The sequence below is a fragment of the Phalangium opilio genome, unplaced genomic scaffold (assembly GCF_054372755.1).
Source record: "Phalangium opilio isolate 3A_F unplaced genomic scaffold, DU_Popi_V2 ptg000082l_1, whole genome shotgun sequence".
NCBI lineage: Eukaryota > Metazoa > Arthropoda > Arachnida > Opiliones > Phalangiidae > Phalangium > Phalangium opilio.
Window position 1 is genome coordinate 9446184 of NW_028324189.1, and position 20415 is coordinate 9466598.

At 38.6% G+C, this 20415-nt stretch overlaps 1 protein-coding gene across 1 annotated transcript in view; it reads left to right on the forward strand.

Annotated features, from left to right (window-relative positions):
- LOC149651470 (uncharacterized) overlaps window positions 1-20415 on the forward strand; it is a 61745-nt gene that overhangs the window by 21360 nt on the left and 19970 nt on the right. The window contains exon 3 of the mRNA XM_089848400.1: window positions 19587-19764. Coding sequence (XP_089704526.1) covers window positions 19749-19764 — 16 coding nt within the window. The 5' untranslated portion in view covers window positions 19587-19748. The remainder of the gene's footprint in view (window positions 1-19586; window positions 19765-20415) is intronic.

The window sequence follows — 20415 nt, forward strand, 5'->3', positions numbered from 1 at the left end:
ATGAAGCCACCCTTCCATGGTCTATCAGTGCAAAGGTCCCCGGTCACAAAACCTTAGAGTAACAAAATCCCCCAAAACGGATGTTACTAGACAACTCACGACGATACGATGCAGAATTTTTCTTATATTAGGGTGAAATTTTTTATATATATACTCCCCATCTTTCCTAGTATATATTTTGAATCCACGACGTTGAGTCTATGCGTTGGGTGGTGGCTCGAGTAAAAAACCGTAATGTACACGCTGGTACACGCGCGCCAGTTGAGTCAAGAAAGAAGACTTAATAGTAGGGGGCCTCCCCCGTATATCCTAATAAGTGGGTATCGCCAACACCGGCATAAAACGCTTACGAAATAAAAAAAAATATATATTAAGGGGGGTTATAGCATAGGTTAGGTTAGAGAGCCGCACCGTATACACTTTTTAAGCTCGAGACAGCTTCATGCACGGTCGATTTACATAACAAAGGAAGACGTTTTTATAAAGTCGTAGATTTCTTCGCTATGGCTTAAATATTTTAGAAAGACGGCCAGTAGAAAAAAGAAAAAAGTTGATTATATGTTGGGTATATTGTCAGCCAGTTTCGCGAGGAATTTCAACCCAACAGATTACGCTTCTTCATCCTACAACTAACTCAACTTATACGCCATAACCCTATATCGCGTAAGTATGGGACTTTGCTATCAGCACGTTCAACTATAGAGCCCTTTCAAATCATACGCTTGAATTAGGGTTAAGATGGAACATTGATAGGGTACGTCGACAAAGAAGACGTGGTTAGATAGGGGCTTCAAAGTTACAAGTCTACCATATTTGGTCCGAATTTAAGTCGTTGTTATCCGCATACCCATCAAAGTTACGTCATAACAGGGATATATTTAATTTAATTTTAGAAGTTGGAACGGAGAACAGAGTAATCTGGGCGCGCGTCAAAGTCCCGGACCCCTTTACACGGGAAGAGGGGGTATGAAAGAAGAGGCGGGCCATAGCGACAGAGGTAAAAAGGAACTTCGTATTCTTCGCCGTCCCCGTCTACAACGTCATCAAAGCGTAGTTTAAGTGAGCCAATAAGATAATTTAAACTTTTCGTTACGTGTTGTGTAAGGAGATTTAAATAATTAATAATATCATATAAGATATAGGGGTTGGATTATATTCATGATGGTTTAGAATTAACCCACGTGGTGGTTGATAGTCTCCCTACAAAGGTTTTAATAAAAGCCCGGGTAACCGCTAAGTTTTCACTATTGGGACTTGCGGGGTAGATATAAATTGTCTAGGGGATGATTTTGTTTAATTAATAGATATAGTGAAATAACTAAGAAGTTTTAGGGTTGCCAAATAACATGATAAAAGTTTAATACTTATAATTAGCATGCTCAAATAATAAATAACGTACGTACGTGTCTTAAAAAATATACACATGGGGTTATCCGAATCTTAAGGATCCGGATTAAACAAATATAAAATAATGGTAATAAATGATAATTAAGAAAATAATAAAATAAACCCGCGAACGGGGAGGTACTCAATGTTTAGCATAGAGAGTCATCTCTAAGGTTGTATCCACGGTGCCCATGACGAATCCTAGGATGTATTCCTATTAGCGCGCACCAAGAGATAATTAACGCGCACCAAGAGATGATTTCCGCGCGTCAAAAGAGGTTTTCGTCCTCATAAAGATAATTATACTTTAGTCTTTTAAAATAGATGGTTTTCGTCTATTTTAACGTCGACGCGGGACGGTACGTACTCGGACTGGCGGGTATCATGTAGCTACGGCGCGAGAGCCCAACGGACGAAGTGTGGGGCTTGGTTTTAACTTATAAACCATTGTTTGACCATAGTCACGAGACCGCGCTTGGTGATGAACTTTCGTCCACAGCGTCCAAAGAGAGAATAAAACTTCTTTTACTATCCTTCGCCCTGGTCCTCTTGGTTCTGGTCCTCTGGGCCTTTCCCTTCCGTTGACCTCATGATGTCTTTCGTCAACTCTTGAACTCCGTGCGTCATGGGTTTATTTTACGCGTACGTCAGAGGTCAGAGGTTTTTACCTCTTTTAAAAAATATAGTTACACCTTTGCTAACTGCAGGTGTTTTCTTAAACTTAGAGCTATACAAAGTGGTTTAGGTTTGGCAACCCTCCTATTTTCTAGTTATTGTAATGGCATGGGGCATAGTGACAAAAGGGGGAGATGGGTAGAGGTTAAGAAACTACTGTCGTAGTATCCCAATAGATGAACTGCGGAACAAATGGGTAACCTCTGCAGCAGGTCAACCACGCCCGTTGAGTAAAAGAATTCAATAGATATTGTTCAGCTTAAGATCCCAAACGACCAGCATCAGGGACCCCGTGACTAAACAATACTAGTGGAGTTCTTTGAGCTTTATGGAATTTAAGAATAGTGTTTTTGAAATAATTTGAGTGCGTGAATTTTGAATTTGGAAGAATTTTAAGTCATACCAACATGAATATTTATTAAATTTGGAAAATAATTATTTAATTGGGAAAATAAGTAATTTGGACGTTACAGTTGGAGGGAGGGGCTCTATAATGGTCTATGAGGTGGACTCAGAATGCATTTGATTAGGCGCTGCTCCTGCGCGCGGGGGCATCTACAGCGCCCCCCTCCTGCAATTCATCCCTGTGCCCAAAATGGTACCTGCGGAACCGCCGTCAAGGCACACGGGATCGGCCAGCGGGCCCGGCAAAGCCCCTTAAGCAGGTGACAGAGGCGGGACACCGTCGGCAGCGAGCCCAGCCAGGAGGTGGTCGGTGACAGGGCTCGGACCAAGACAGCAGAAGGCTCGAGGGGCCGGGGGATCGCCCTCCGAGCACAGCAGTGCCATACAGTCCAAAAAATGTATCCGCGACCCCCAGAGGGTTGCCAAGAGCTGGGGATGAGCCAAAGCAACACCTGGGCGGGGGCGAAGCGGCCGAGCAAAACTGAAGTAAATACTAACCGTTCTCCATTTCTGCTTCTAAAATTATATCTATCCCTGGTCATGCAAGAAAACAAAGTGGTCAAACACCGCCGTGCTCGTAACAAATGTTCTTTCAACCCATACTTAAAGAGAATAAGATAAGGTTATGATAAGACGTATTTATACTGTATATACGGCAATCTCTTCCCTGAAAAGAGGGTGGTGTTTTGAGGCTTAGGAGATCCTCAAATACATCTCGTAAGAGGTTGAGAAAACTATATATGCAAATATTATAGGTGGTTTCTTAAACTAAAAACATGAGATTGACAGATATTGGGTTAGATATATATTTTTTCTCTCTTTCACTAAGTGTAGGTAGTTTGTCATAAGTATATATTTCTTATCCAAGTTTATATCTAACAGTATGTAAGCAATTTTGGAAGAAAAAGGGATAGTAGAGCATCAAAATTAACCCTTTGTTTTTGGAGATTATCTCAAATTAAAAAAAGCGTCACGTGCAGTGTAAAAATTGAAAGAAATAGGAATAGGAAGAAGACGTACTGGAAGTTTTGTTTTCGGAAGTAATGACGTCAAAGTTCAGTGTTCTATTTGTCTATGGATTGTACGCAACAAGGTTAGTGACTTCCTTCAGAATCTCTGAAAAGGCGACAATATTAGAACACACACTTATAAACATACGTTACGTTTTACTAAATAGAACTTTGTTCAACGTGTCACTACGATAATTAATGGTTATTTGTAAATTTCTTGTTAAAAACAAAGAAAAGAAAATACTGGTTCAACGTGAGTTCAACCTAGAGTCAAAGTAGGGAAACTAGCATTGTCAACGACATTCATATTAGGTAGACAATAGTTTTAGGATTTAGTATCGTAAAAATATTCTCTAAAAATAAGACCAGCCCATTCATAAATACCATGTCTCCATCATATGTTTTGGATTTTGTTGTATTTCCCCCCTTACCAACGCCCTAATACGAAAAACTGTTGGTACTTGCACCATGCATAGTCTTGGTTTTGCTTAGGGCGCGGATACGGGACTATTTTTACGCTTGTCGTCAAACGGGGCTGGCTGACTTAACAGCTTTGACTCTTCATTTTTCCTTTCAAAAACTTTAATCCAAAACATCAGAGTTTCGTCTCCCGTACCCATGCATTCAGCTCTTACTCCAAGTACCATCCATTGATCGAAGAATCAGATGGAAACGCTTTTTCTTCTTTTCTTTAGGAGCAGAACTTCACTTCAGCTTTCGTTATTATCCAAGTTGATGAATGTCTATATTGTCAGTAAGATTAACCTAAAGGAAGCTGGCTGGCTGGCTAGTAAGAAATCCATCAAGTGTATGTTAGACTACCTTTAAAGTTAAACCACAAAGCCTTTGTCAATTTAAATTGGAAGATTTCAAGTTTTGGAATCCGAGAAAGCCTGCTGCATGTGAGATAGAGAGAGAAAGTATTTCTGGGAATGTTTTGAAGTTCAATAAACATTCAGTTAAACGAGCGAGTGTTTATCCTTTCCACAAACTATCATCCGGTCTCTTTTACGATTCCAGAAGTCTTCTTTAAGTCTATGATGGGGTTGGTAACCACTTCAATGTGTGTGTGTGTGGTGAATTCTCTCTTGTACATATGGGTTTTTAAGTATTTGCAAAGACTGAGGGACTTTGTATAATAGTCTCTTCATTGAAAGTCTGAGTCTCTGAGATGTATTTAAAGTTCCAAAATACTGCTTCTAGTTTTAAGTATTTCAAACAGTAAAATTTGCGAAGTGAATCTCCATAACTTGGCGACGGTCGGCGTGAAATTTCCGTGAGTCGGCGACGTTCGGCGTAAAGTTTCCGTAAGTTGGCGACGTTCGGCGTAAAGTTTCCGTAAGTTGGCGACGTTCGGCGTGAAGTTTCGATAAATACGAGAAAGTTTTTAACAAAGTAGTTAAAAATATGATAAATTTCGGCGCAAACACAGATTTTTCTTAAACTTTGGTCACAAACTCTCCCCAGAAACTTTAAAATATTTGCTGAAATTCTTACAAACAAAAGAAAAGAAGAGATCTTTGAAAGCATAGTTGATTTTTCATATCAAGAAGTCCTCGAAGGAACAACTTGAAAACTTCTTGGAGCGCGGCAACTCTTTCAAAATTTCAAACATATATTTATTATGAGAAAGGAGATCTTGACAACAAAAAAATGTCATTCTTAAGAATGTCTCTCTCTCTCGTTTGCTATTATTTTCTTAGAGAGTAAAGTTAAGTTTCCCCTCTTCTGAAGACTATATAGTTTCCTTTGCTTTTAATAAGAGGCGTAGCGTGTTGTTACGCCACGCGAAATTTCTCTTTTCTTGAAGCGCCGCGCTGCTAAAGCTTCCATCCTCTTTGGCTTTTCTTAAAACCTTCAAAATAAACACGTGGAAATCATTTGGCAGTGAGGTCCCTAAGTCAGACTTGACTTTCTACAGCCGCATGAGGGCGGATATTCGAGCATCCTCTTAATTCTATACACCTCCCTATTATGTGCCGTCACTAACCCATAAGCCTGGCGTAATGCCTTTCAAATCTAACTAAACCCTACTTTAGTCTGTACTAACCTCTAATCTCTGTAATATTGGCGACCCATGGCGAGGGTGTGCTTATGGAATTTTCACTACCGCACTATTTTTTTTTCTTCTACGCTTCAAGTTGTCATTAAAAAGCTGCGCTTAAAAAAAATTCCAGCTTTCTTCTAAGAACCATCGAAAGAAGAAAAAACATTCTAGAGTCTCAGCTAGGCGCCGACAAGTTTGTCGCGGTGTCAAGCCGACCATGCAGTCGAAAATCTGCCATATACCGTTTATAAGAAGGCGCGAAGTGCTGGGAATTTTTTGCGCGCGGTTTATACAGCGTGGAGGAGATCAGAACCATACTTGATTTGTCTGGAAATCGTGTTTAACTACATTAACAACTCAATTATACAGACCTATGAAACCCTATGTAAAATTAAAATTAAGGGTAATTGATTTGACTAGTAATTATAAAACATAGCTGGGCTCGCCCTACAATCTCAGGAAATATAAAGTGTCACGTGATCTATCTTTCAAATTTATCCATTTAAATACGTCTTTACCGTAACATCTCGAGTGCTACTGACAATCACCTTCCAGCAAGGGTCAACCAGTTTGACTCTAAACGGTTTCACGCACTCTTGAACTTGTTCGTAATAGGTTTATCGTATTCAGACTTGGAAGTTTTGCTTCCTCCGGAGACCATAGGCCTTGCACCCATAGGAGCGACTTAAGCTCAGGTCAACGTTGGGTCGCGCAACCTCCATACACCAAATAGCACTCCCGCCCAATTGGAACGGGCGCTTGGGTGCTGGCTGGACTTTTCCCCGTTCGTTTCCGCTACTAAGGGAATCTTTTGATTTATTTTCTTCGACTATTGCTTGCATTCAGCGGGTTACCGTGTCTGGTCTGAGGTGGATAATTTACCTTTTAACTGGCTAGCGTATCTTTCCGATAACGCGCCAAAATTCCTCGAAAGAACCAGGGCCATGAGATGAGCTATGATGAAGTCACTCTGGTCCTTGCAGTTTCAAAGGAATGAACGAATCGAACGTACCGCGCATCTAGTCTCTTAGTCACCCAACGCCTCAGCCTCAGTCGGCGAACAGGCAACGTAAGATTTCGACGAGCCGACGAACGAAACGAATACGCATCTTAAACCGATCTCGATTCCTGAAAGATAAACTTCCGGTTGGCGAGAAAACGGTCACCGTAGGACCACAAATCGTCTTTGAACGAACAAGTACGAAAAAAGCGGTCGCAGTGGTCAGAAAACCAACCCCAAGACCGATCTCGCTTCCGAAAAGATACTTTCGGTTGCGAGAAAACGGTCACCGTAGAACCGACAAATCGTCTTTGAACGAACAAAATCGAAAAAAGCGGTCGCAGTGGTCAGTAAATTTAACCCCAAGACCGATCTCGCTTCCCAAAAGATAAAACTTCCGGTTGGCGAGAAAACGGTCACCGTAGAACCGACTAATCGTCTTTGAACGAACAAAATCGAAAAAAGCGGTCGCAGTGGTCAGTAAATTTAACCCCAAGACCGATCTCGCTTCCCAAAAGATAAAACTTCCGGTTGGCGAGAAAACGGTCACCGTAGAACCAACTAATCGTCTTTGAACGAACAAGTACGAAAAAAGTGGTCGCAGTGGTCAGTAAACCAACCCCAAGACCGATCTCGCTTCCCAAAAGATAAAACTTTCGGTTGGCGAGAAACCGGTCACCGTAGAACCGACTAATCGTCTTTGAACGAACAAGTACGAAAAACGTGGTCGCAGTGGTCAGTAAACCAACCCCAAGACCGATCTCGCTTCCCAAAAGATAAAACTTTCGGTTGGCGAGAAACCGGTCACCGTAGAACCGACAAATCGTGTTTGAACGAACAAAATACGACAAGTGGTCGCAGTGGTCAGTAAATCCGAACCGTTTCAGACTGGCAAGACCCATGAACGCAATGTGAGTTCGAAAGAAAAGTGCTCAATGTGTCCCGCAATTCAAACTAAGTCTTCAACGCCCCCGAACCGAGTGATCCACCGTTTCGAGTCGTACAAGAAAAGGTGCACGCTATTGTTATACAGACTAAGTTAAAAAAAAAAAATACCTTATTTTCGATTTAATTTTTCGGGGTTTTACGATGAATTTAAATGGATTTGATTAGAAATCACTAGTATTTGACACTCCTAATTTAACTAATCTACAAGCGCTGGTAATTCCCTTATTAAACTATATTAAAAATCTATTGAATCTTCGAAAGGTGAGATAAGTATCGAGATTCCCAAACAAAATGCGTCACGTTGATCTCTTCCACGCTGTACACGTCTGAAGTAACTTACGTAATGTATATAGCGAAGGTTTATGTTATTATTCAATCTTTTTTAACGAATAGAATCCTCGAAACGCTTCTGGCCCCAAATTTGGCGGGGTAAAAAAAATCTAATAATAATAAGTGCCCTCAACATCTCAAAAAGAGGCAAATTGCTTGTGGCCAAATTAACTTTGGTTAAAACGACTTTCGGAAATGCAAAACTGAATACACTTTTTTGGTCAGACAATAAGCAATAAAACCCACTTTTAAAACTACCAATCATATTCTGGAATGACATGTCTCTTCCCCGTTTTTACAACGAATCCATAACCAATACACGCATGGTTGAACAAGGGTCATTGAAGTATAATTCTTCTCTTTTGAATTCAATCTTTAGAGAACAGACGTGTTAAACCGTGACCCCACAGTCCCTCAACGTGCGCGAAGTACGTACTCCCGAGAACCTATAGGTACATCTGCCTTGGCATGGTATGGCATGGCATATAGCGTTGTAACTCGAGAACAGTAGGCATGTCAGTGTTTATACGTAACTAATTGATAAATATAGACCTTTCCCGAGATGGTTACCCATTGAACTTAACGGAGCTTGAAAACGCTTCATTTTTGGTCCAGACAAGAGACCTTATAGGTCTAAAACAATGGGTTTCCCCAAAGGTTTTTTCTCCCATCTCATACATAGCCTTAAAGGCCGACTTCCACCGAAAAGGGTTCTTACGAACTGAAGACCGTGCATCGATTCTTAACAATAGAGCGACCGTGCCAATTTTCGAGTCCCCACTGGGGCAAAATTTGGAGGGGTTCTTACGAACTGAAGATAAACAATAGAAAGTCTCTTAAATATTTTATTCCCGATTTTTACGACCCTCTGAAGGAAAATATCTATTGTTTATCTTCAGTTCGTAAGAACCCCCGTATCAAGGTTTTCAGTTCGTAAGAACCCCTCAAAAATTTGTCCAGCGGGGATTCGAAAATCGGCACGGTGTTACTCTCGTTGCACGGTTTTCAGTTCGTAAGAACCCTTTTCGATGGAAGTCGGCCTTTAACCGGAGACACGGCATTGACGTACGCTATTGATTCTTAAAAGGAGAAATAGAACCGTCAATGTCTGAAGTTGTAGAGGAAGGAGTCAAGGCGCGATCGAGGCATGGCGCAAAAAGGTTTATATTTAACAAGCTAGCACTTTCTCTATCCGAGAAGACGAACTTTCGGGTAACCAAATCCTGCGGCAACCGGACAGACGGCATCTGTCTGTCACCGAGTTCAGAAACGCGTGACAAACTCAACGCGGGGTTAAGGCAAGCCCGTCACCGTCACGCGCGACAAGTCACAATTCTTCCCCCTATATTGCAGATGTTAAGCCTAACTTCATTTTACGCAAGAATAAGAAATCACATGACATACGGCTAGGAAAACACAAGATGTCCTTTAAAGAACAGTATAGTTCAATTTTTTTTTTTCAAGTCTTCAGTATACCAACCAGCATGCATTTCGGCCGGGGCGTCTTACCAATAGAACCTTTTAAACTTTAAATTATGGTTGTAGTATATAGTGAAAACATTCGTTTTATCACTTCCCCCTCTATACCAAACTTTTGACGTCACTACCCCTGACAACAGAACATTCACATCCAGTATATTTATCTGCTAGCTAAAATTAATTAGATTCCCTTTAACCGTTTACAATGATTCTTTAAGATTTAATTCGTTTTTAAAACTCCAAGGTTTATTATAGAAATGCTAAGCCTAACTTGGGCGGAACGAAGGCAGAATAACAACATATTGGATAGGCCTTGCAACTTCTTATTTATAGGTATTGGGTTTTTGTAGAAAGTAAAAAAAAAAAAAAGAAAAAGTTCCATAATAAGCTCGCCGCTATCTATGGTACGATATAGTCTGTCTTGTCTCAAGGATGGTTTTAAGTGGGCCCCAAGAGAGAGAGAGAGAGAGAGAGAGAGAGCTTGGCAACGAAAAAGGAATAAAAGCAATAAGCCAACCATCCAACTAACTATCCTCCAGAAGTCGAATGAATTATGGGTCCGGAGTATCTCGCAAGCCATCCATATACATATCCCCCGCATGCAGAAGAGCCGTAAAATAAGGTTTTTTGTTTATATCTTGGCTTCCTTTTAAGTCGGAGTTTTCTTTTTTATCTATGTCAATGTCACTTGAGAAGCTTATTTAAGGCGACCAGACGATACCCGCGTCCATTTCACTAAATCCAAGTGATAATGGATATAGATATAATGACACGGGGTATACCATTTCCGCGTATAACCTTACACTGTTTAAGGTCTGGTCTGCCATTACGCCACGTAATATTGGCAAGCGTAAAAAATAAACATGTTTTCAATTTTGGGCTCGTTTAGATACTATACAGTTTGCACATAAGTTTATAAGATATGTCCCTTCCATAAGTCTGATACTTCGTAATGCTAGAGACTTACAGCTCGAGCTAGTTCGAGAACAAGAAGCGAGAATTGAATGTCTACACTCGGTGGTTAGTTTTGCAGGACTTCCATCTAGGTCGTATTTAGTCTGTACTAAGCCTTTGACCACTCGTATTCGCTTTACCTCGAATCTATGACCTACTTCAATCACTTCATGACAAGCTCCAGTTTGTAACCAGTGACAAACTTATGGAACGTATCTCTTATGAACTTATGGTTAGCACTATACGGCGAAGGAGATGCATGCATGGTTTAGTTGGGTACACGGTGGTCTGTTAACATTTCAATTGGCTTACCACACTGCAATTACTACGAGAATTATTTTAAAGTAGATCTTAAAGGGGGAATGAAGTCGTGAAGTAGGAAACGGTCATTAATACGCCATCATTTATATTTTAAAAGGCTCTTTTAGACCAAGCTAGCCCGTTTGAACGCAAGAAAAAGGTAGCCATCCCATCTCGTGGATGATGGTATAGTTAAGTAGTCTCAAAAGAGAGAGAGAGAGAGAGAAAAGGTTTAACCAAGATGGTGAGATAAGAAAGTATACAAAAAAACTGGAAAATCCTTTTACCAGTTAGCCCCCTTGTGGTATTAAAAAAAATGGCTAAAAGTAAATTATGATGCTAAATCTTTCTTCTGCGGTTTTTGAAGGTTCCAACCAAACCCTCTCTCTCTCTCATAACAGACGGCTTTGTTAAGAGACCATGGTAGTTTAAAAACAAGCACGACATGCGATAATGATTCAAGAACAAAGAATTTCTTGTACCTATCCCCGCGTTTTAACAAATGATATTTAGGGCTAAAAGATTTGTTTTTAGTGGTCCATCTTTTTAATAGCTTTATTGGGCATTACGGAATGGAAAACGGCACGGATGAGGGGGTCAAATCAAACGGGTTGGTTGATGGGTGAAATTGGGAAAATTTTTAATCGTGTTCGAGCATTTTCAACGGCTCAATCGGTAGTCGCGGTTCGTCCCAAAAATTCCGTGGGAAATTTTGCAATTTCACCCAAAAGAAATTGTTAAATAATAAAGTTATTATATAATAGAGTTGTAAAACAGCTAGGCGCGAGCGTTGAGAGAAGAGAACAGTCCCGGATTTAATTTTTATTTCTTCATTCTTCAAAAGATTTTCCGTTCGAAGGTCAATCGATAGTCAATTTTCGAAAAATCACGATTTATTTCTTTTCCAAAAAAAGAGTTGTATATAGTCTCGCGCGTGACATCACTAATTAGGCATCCTTCACGTGCATCGAGTCTTCTAATACTTGTGGCTAACTTATCTTGGAAATATATTTGATAATATCCCAGCGAAAGAACGAGAGAGCGGTCTTTATTTTTGAGGATTTAAAACCTTGACGTAAGCCGATCGACTTTGTTTAAAATTTCAGGCCTCATTTGGTTGCGGGTAGCCTCTAGATGACCGAGATTCAATGGGTAAAAAAAAAACACATCTTAGAGTATCCATTTTCTTCTAAGAAAGCCGTATTACAACTGAGAATGGTTAGGGGGAGGGGGTTCAAAAAAGGGGGAGAAGAAACATTGGGGAAAAATAATCCAAATTCTTGTCGTCATTATGGCCATAGCAAGTGTCACGTAAGATGGAGCATTTTCGGCTTCGAAACTCAAGTTCCCTTCGGATTACATTACCAATCCATTTTGAACGTCGCCGTCCATACTTTGCCGATTAGCTCCCGACATTTTTTTCGCTCCACAGGGCAAGGTTAATACGTGAGATGGTTGCGCAGTTGAAAGAAACGAGAACAATTCTCTTCTGAACCTTGCTGGTCCTCCAGAGAGTCCAAATTCAGAGAAAATGCGCCCAAGTACGTCCATGAGGCAATTCTAGATGGAACGACTAAATCCTTATCTTCTTCAACGCTTCCTCTGGATCATTAGCTGCGATCATCTATGAAAACGTATTTCATGACCTCATGAGGGATCCAGTTGCATTATCAATGGCATTTATGAATCAACACTACTATAGTCGCAGAGCAAACAATTGCCAGAAAAACATCTTTCTATTTCCGTGTCATAGGGAGTTAGTTTCCTGTATTCTTCTTATGTACAACGAGTGCCAATAACAATAAAACTACTTTCAGTTCCTCAAGTGTTAGATTCCCGAATCCATGAGACATCCTAGGTAACCCTTTGCCACCAAGAATATTGGAGGCGATGTGCACTACCGCTCTTCCTTCGAAAGCTTCCAGGGCCTTAAACCAAGCCACGTACAGAGCAAAATGGAACCAATCCTTTTTCCAGGCCAGAGGGACCCGACCCCAAGTCCCTTAACCATCTCATTTAGGAATAATGTCCAACACAGAGAGGGGAGGCGACTAACCATACTCAAATTCGCGAAAATTTCCACAAAGACCAAAATGAAAACGTTATCGATAACCTTAAACCCCGGCGAAGACCTCCGGATTTCATTTGGACGGGCGGTTCCAATAGGAGTAAAGATGGTTTGGTTATACCTTGGGCCTCTCGCGCGTAAATTAGCAATGGGACTGCTGCTAAGCCTAAAAGAAAAACAGGTTCCGCTTAATTCATATTCCCCCGAGGGGTTAAGTAATTCTTCGCAATGCATTCGCGGTATTACATGGCGCCGTGCCGGAACGTACGTCGTGAATTAATTTCCCCAGACTCTCTCCTTATTTTTTTTTAAAAACCGCTAACAATACAATTAGTTTCGTGCGTGTCTTGGGCGGACCTTTCTTATTGGTGGTATGACCAACTTGTTTCTGATGTTTTTTTGCAAGGATTAATCTCTCGGATGTTGTCATCTCGGGCAGGCAATCTTGATATTTTCTTTAAAATCTCGTCGAAACTTTGAGTTAGGAAGAGGCCTAGCATTTTACCAATAGTGGTAGGTAGCCCCATGCCAGAACCGATTAAGAAAAGCGCCTTTTATTAAGCCTGTTAGAACCAAAAAAATCTTTCAAGGACTCGTCTTGGATAGATACAAAAATTATTATTAAAAAAATCAATCCAAGGGGTACCTAAATGTTTCCCTTAATTAACGTTGAAATTTGGACCGTCGAAATATTCCCATACTTATAAACCCCCTAGATTCTTCAACAATTATCCATTTTATGAAATAAAACCTACTAGAATCAAAAGTATATGGATATAAAAACAAAAAAGTACACTTCGTTGAAACTAGCTCGCGCCGTGTAATATGAGAGAACTTCTTTATCCCAGAATAGTGTCGACCCCCTCTGCGCATGATTACCTCCACAGGGAACAAGCCGTGAATAGGCTCATAAAGTAGCAGCTGCTATCTCTAGTACCCAAAATTAACGTTTGGATCGCCAGCATCATGTACTACTTTCTATAAACCTATGAAGTCATGAAGCTTTTCCATGATTGGTTAGTTCCTGTAGGCGGTTGTTTCTCAGTTTACATGACGTCTACAGCCAAAGGCAGGGAATTATTAATGAAGTATACTTTTCGTTTTTAAATCTATATAATTTTGCTAGAACTAAGACAATTAACCATATCAGTAAAGAAATTAAACCAGAGTTCTAGACTAAAACGACACGACTTTTTCTATAAGAGATTCAAAACCCATGTATATTTACGTGATTCAAAGCGCATACTGCCCTAAATACTAAAAGGACCCACCCATCCGTATGGTACAAGTCAAAATATCTCAAAAACACACACACAAGACAAAGCTGTGTCCCCCCTTAGAACTGGTAATTCTAAATTTAGTCAGTGACGATATGGGGCCTCTTTTGAATAGACTATATTTAGTGTATTATCCCTAAACCATCTTAAACCCTAAAAGAAGTAGGAAAATATACATATAAAAACATAACATATTTCTGTAAACAAAAGCGTCCTTAATAAACATATTTATATATATATGAATAAATAAAAATATGACGGTATAGTTACACCTGGAGGGGCATATATATAAAAAACCTTAAATCCCAAACGATTAGTTAAACATAATAGCTGGAGGTCTAACTGGCGGCTTGTTACAGTGTAGGCTATTTCGCACAATACCAATCTTGGGCTAAAAGTCACTGAGGCGTACGCCAAACGAGCGGTTAGCACCCATACAGTTATTGGTATATCCATGTCCCGTAGAAAATCCATAAAGTACAATAGGGTCCTTTGATAATGGTGTTAAAAGAGCTCCTATCGCCTCAATCTGATCCCCAAAGAAATATATGTGTGTATGTACGCGGTAAAACAGAATGTGGTTTATTATATACAACCATGAATATTCAATGTTTGTTTCGAAAATATTTTCGGAAGCTAATATTATAAATACAGAATTATAGGATTTTATAGGAGAAAAATGTGGAGTTATAGGATTGGAAAATGCTAATATATAATACGATGCAGAAAAATCTCAAAAAATAACAAATTGAATTTTCTTTGAAAAGAGGATTTTAACAAAGTTATTGGTTGTTATCGGATTATATAGGAAAAATACAGGCCTTTTAGGAATTATAGGACCACTGGGCTACATGAGAAACGTTTATTTGTTAGTTTAGATGTTTGTTCTATTTTTAATTAGAACTTAACGAGTCTCGTGATAATTGACTCAATTAAAAATATTACGGGAAAACCATTATAAGTAACGCAAAATTATTATTCATGGGAAGTTTATATTCATGATAAAAACCTATGGCAGTATGATGACCGCAAAAGAAATAAAAAAAACTAGGCTTATCATTGTAACGTTTAACAATGACTCTAGACAGCGTGGAAATAGAGCCAAGTTAACGCTTTGGAAATCCGTGAAAATTGCTCGATCGAAATCGGTTTTCGGGGATACAAAAAAATTTCAGGCTTTGGAACTCTGTTGTGTATTGTTGTGAAGTTCAAGAGAGAGAGGGAGAGATAGAAAAATAATAATATATGGTTTGCAATGTAACATGGACCCTCGATTTAAAAGCAGGGACCAACAGAACGAACCCTTTTCTTGGGAATGAATGTACAAGTAAAAAAAAGTTAGAAATCTCTTTGATTTCACGGTTGAACGCCTGCGATGCCACGCAGTTTTATCACGTAGATGAATAATAAAACGTAGAGCTACCTTAAATTGATGGTTTCGAGTTCTTTGGACGTTTTCTGTTATAAGAAAGTCTTTTCATTGTCGATACGAGCCGATATAAACCAAGTCAAGAAAAACAACCCTTTGAGTTAAAATTCTAGCTCAATTTTAGGATCATTCCATCAACGTTGTTCGTAAGCCTAATTGTCTTCCAAACGAATGAAGAAGTTTTTATTTTAAAATGATATTCTAAACATTTCAATCTTGGGCATACGATTATGGTTCATTTTGGGAGAGAGTTTCATCAAAATGGTTCTACGTGAAGTAACTATTGCAAATCGGTTTGGCTAAAGCAAGAAGTGATATCTAGTTTATTAGGGAGAAGGTATACGATACCTAAGTATTCGCGCGCCATAGTCTCAGTCCCCCTTTCAAAATACAAGGGGGGACGTAAAAGGAGGCCGTCGGGCTATTTCGCCTCTCCTCAGTCGGAAAATACGTCATTTTCGTCATTCGCGTCGCGCTAACGTGAGTTTTCAAGAACCAATGAGATGCTGTTTGTAATTTAGAGATGGGTATGAACTCCGGACCTACGTTTGGGACTGGAGATAAAGCTGGAAATGTGGCGAACTTATACCTTCTCCGGTAGTTCTCCCTAATAAACTAGATATCACTTCTTGGATAAAGTGAGCCGATAAAACAAGCCAAAAACGAAACTACTAAAGAACTCATTGTAAACATTGGCTCTAAGGTAAACAAATACAAACAACATTCAGTGCGAAGAAAACAAACAACCCCTAGAAACTTAAACCAATACTATGAAACATTCCGGGCCTTTTGAGTCGATAAAATAATCAATCAAGATCTACTAAAACTACACCAAAACTCCGGACTTCATTATTGGTCCAATCGTATAATAGGATCAATAAGGCGTAACCTAAGCCTAAATCCCAAACTTCGAAACAGCAACCAATACCAGATAATATTTCTAAATCTTATCTTTTTAAAATACCAAGATGATGGTTTCGATCGCCAAGGCTTAAAAACGCATCGTCTTAGCTAGAAGTTATAGCTTTGTGAGTTACACGTTACATAACATAGATTCGGTTCCGGTAAATCACAGAAACGTTGGATTGTCAAGAATGTTTCTTCATCTACAAGGACTGGCATTCTTAACTAAGAAGGACGAATGAGATTGAGATACACGAGGACTTCTCCTCAATGAGACATACCCATGAAGGAAGAAAAAAAATATCACGCTAAGCCTCGCACAAACCAACTTATATAAGAGATCAAAAATGAAGATATAGTCATAACGGGACTTTACGGGAAGCGCTTTTTTTCTTGGTTCTAACTGCAGTAACTTTGACTCTTATTTGATTTCCATCTTCAAGGAGGAAGCAGCCAAAAATGTATTTGGATTCATTCACTTCATTCGCCTAGTTTTGCTGAAATAATGCAATTCTTTCAGTAAATCTCGCTCTGTCGAAGAAAGATGGGAAGTGATTCTCATAGAGGGATGTTAGCAGCGTGATGGAAATAAAAACATTTTCTCGTAACTGAAACCATTTCCCGTATAACGAACAGAAACTGGCATTTTTGATGTTTATCCACGAACTTAGTAAGAAAGGGACGCTTCTGTTTAGTAATCAGGGGAGTATAACTTCTTGTCAGTGGAATGATGTCAGTAATATTTGATTACATCATCATCATCGTATTTGGGTTCACGGCTGGGGATATAGGGAAGTCCGTCCATCTCATGCTATGTTCACACTTGCACAGGAGTTGGTTGACAACTCGTTTGCACAACTAGTTTTGAAACAGACTTAATAGTTCGAAGCGATTTCAGCAGCCTCGGTTCATGCATTATTTAAGCCGCTTCTGTTGGTGTTGTTTGCTAAGGCCGGTGAAAATAACCTTACCAGCTGACTGCACGTTTCAGATATTGCAATTTTTCTTTAATTATTTCTACTTAATCCTTAATCACGATTTAATTCAATCACCTGATTTTACCGTTAATCGATCTATTCCATCAAAGTTAATTGAAAAAAAATTACATATCTACGCTTTTTCCAAGAACAATTCCATTTTCCGAGATCACATTATCATGAAATTGATTATTTTGAAGGGATTTAGTGTCGATGCTCAATAACTTGTCGTACATGCACCCGTACAAGCAATAGATATTGTACGAGCTGGTCAACTTTGACCTCAAATTATCAGATCACAGAAAGGTTTTTTAAATAGGACTTTGTCTTCATTTAAAGAAAAAACTGTGGAAATCGGTCATCGCCGAGAATCAGCACTAGCGCCATTGTAACATATAGTTCGACCCCTTAAGCTCCCAAACGCACCCTCTACCAAGTAATTCGCCTTATATACCCAATTAAAAGCGCTAGGTCTTCATCTTTCGTAACTGTATCCATCCAATCCCATAGCCGGTTTATTTTTATGGTTACATTACATCTCCCTTACGTAACGAAGGTAGCTAGCTCACGTGACAATTCAACGTGAAGTGAATTTGCCATAATCTCGTGCGTCCAACCGCACGTGAAATTGGATTACATAATAAAAATAAAATAACCAATTTTCTGTCAATCTTTACACTTTCAGGGTGTATAAGAAATTTCCAAAAAACGTGTGTCGTTTTAAATTATACTTTAAAATCTAAAGTAGCAAGATTTATGATCTCCACTGTTTTCCATATTGGTAAGAACCATGATATGCCTGCCATCTTGGCTTGGCTCATCAGCGACCATTATAGCTTCTTACCCATTATTTTTAATCTAAAGCTCTGCAGGCCACATATTTAAAACAGCAAAAAAAAAAAATTATCCAAAATTCTTGAGATAGGATGATTTTCTCCATAACATTAGTGTCTGTTTTTACGATATTGTTTATGAGTTTAAGCCGGATTATCTGATGGCGGTAGACCCCAAAAAAACTTTCGTATGCATAAATTGGTAATGCTTATATCGTAAGTTTTTTTTTTTAAAAATCCACCCTTAGGGTATTCTTATAAGCAGCACCATGGAATGGGCGCCAATTTCAACGGACTAATGGCAGACGCAATAAGTGTCAAGGGTGATTTAATACCGGTTGCCATTACCGTATAAATTTCCAAGTTGGCGGGAAAAATCGTAAATTTTGGCGGGTAAAAAAGCTAGTCATAAGATAGGATTAATGCCTTTGACAGGTAGAGAAGCGAAGCCTAAGCTGGCAACCAAATATACGGCATCACGTCTATGTAACGTAGAGTGCCTGTCATTCATACAGTATATTTTGGTGTAGAGAAAAAAAAATATTAATTTTTTTCTTTTCCATTTTCGTATTTCGTTAGGCTTAGGTTTATTTGAAGGTGAATGTATATTTCTCTAATTAAGATTAAAATTATGGGATTAAACACACGCGATATGTCTAGGTTATTATATACGCTTTGCGGTTTTATTTATGTGTTCTGTGGTTTTGAAGGGATATTGACACACTCCCTCCTATTGAGGTGTTTTTGTAATCTAGGATACTGTATGCAGACGGTAAAGGGTTTGACCCCAAGGTCACAGAGGAGGTATAATAACGTTTCAAGCAATTGCTGCTGTTTCAAATGGACGTAAAACAAAATAATTACTTACCTGTGAACTTAATTTAAGTTCAGGTGTGGTTAATTTCGTGGCTCTAACGAGGGCGGTTGTGTTTTCCAACCTCATTTCTTCGTGTATTTTTTGATGAAACTGAAAATTAATAAAAAAAAAAAATAAAAATTCATGACATTATATAAAACTTGCTTAAAGTAATTTAAATTAAGAAATTTAAAAAACCATTTTGTACGGCTTGGTTTTTTTTTATCATCATGCAGAGTTAACATTTAAGCGCTTACCAAGCAACTCAAAGGCTACAACAAAGCTTCCAACATTTTAATCCATTTAAGGAGTGTCTTAATTAGTTCATAATTTCAACTTAATTTAATCCCAGTAACGTAATAAAATAGGTGAAATCGGAGGTATATGCGAACAAACCTCTAAAAATATTTTTTGTACGGTTTGGTTTTTTTATCATCATGCAGAGTTAACATTTAAGCGTATTTACCAAGCCACTCAAAAGCTATACGACCAAGCTTCCAATATTTTTTAATCCATTTAAGGAGCGTTTTAATTAGGTCATAATATCAAATTAATTTTGTCCCAGAATTTATAAACATAATAATAACAACAAGTCAAAATAGGAGATACATGCGAACTAGCCTCTAAAAATATTTAAAAAAATATATATATATACATACCTGTCTAAAAACTTTAACTTATTATAGTACCTTTAAATTTCAAATTTCAGGTAGTACAGTGGGAAATGCATATATTGTACATCGAAGGAAAGAGAGAGCCCGGTTCGAATCCACCCGCTGGGATATGACTTTATAGAGGCCTTGGTAGTACATAGTTGAATCTAAAAAGTTCAACCGCCCAATGCCATCGAAGGAAGCCATTTTTCCCTCCAATGGATCCACATTTCGGTAAGTTTTCTTTAACTAAACCTAATATCCAACCTAAAGTGGTACTTAAATCACTTTTTCAAATATTATATACTAAATAAAAACCTTCGTTTGAATTAAAATTATAAGGATATACCTATATAGGTTTTTGACCCTCTTAATGGTAGGTAATAAAATATTGGTACCATTTAAGTACACCTTTAAAAAAACCTTAAGTTTAAATTCGTTTACTTAAAGGTAGGGCCGATCCTTAACAAAATATGAAATATTAAAAAATAAATAAAAAACCCAAAGATTTTAGTTTAAACATTTTACAGTTGACAGGTTCTTAATATTTTGATTTGGGGTTTTTAAAAACCCGTCATACGAACTTAATACTGAAATGATTAGGATGTATTTTATGTTAAAACGGAAGTGTAATGTCCATGGAACTTAAGGATTGAGATGGAAGACATCTTAAGTCAAGGGAAAATGTACATACAAGATTTAAAAGGCGTGTCTAACTATTTTTTTTTAAATCCACTTATTTAAAAAAGTGCTTATCTTAAAAAAAAATTATATATTTGGAGCAAATTTTACTCAAGCTGTATGTCAGCTTTACCAAGATACATATCTTGAGATATTAGATACAATATCAACTGTTAATAGGACCACTTTCCATATGGTCCAAGT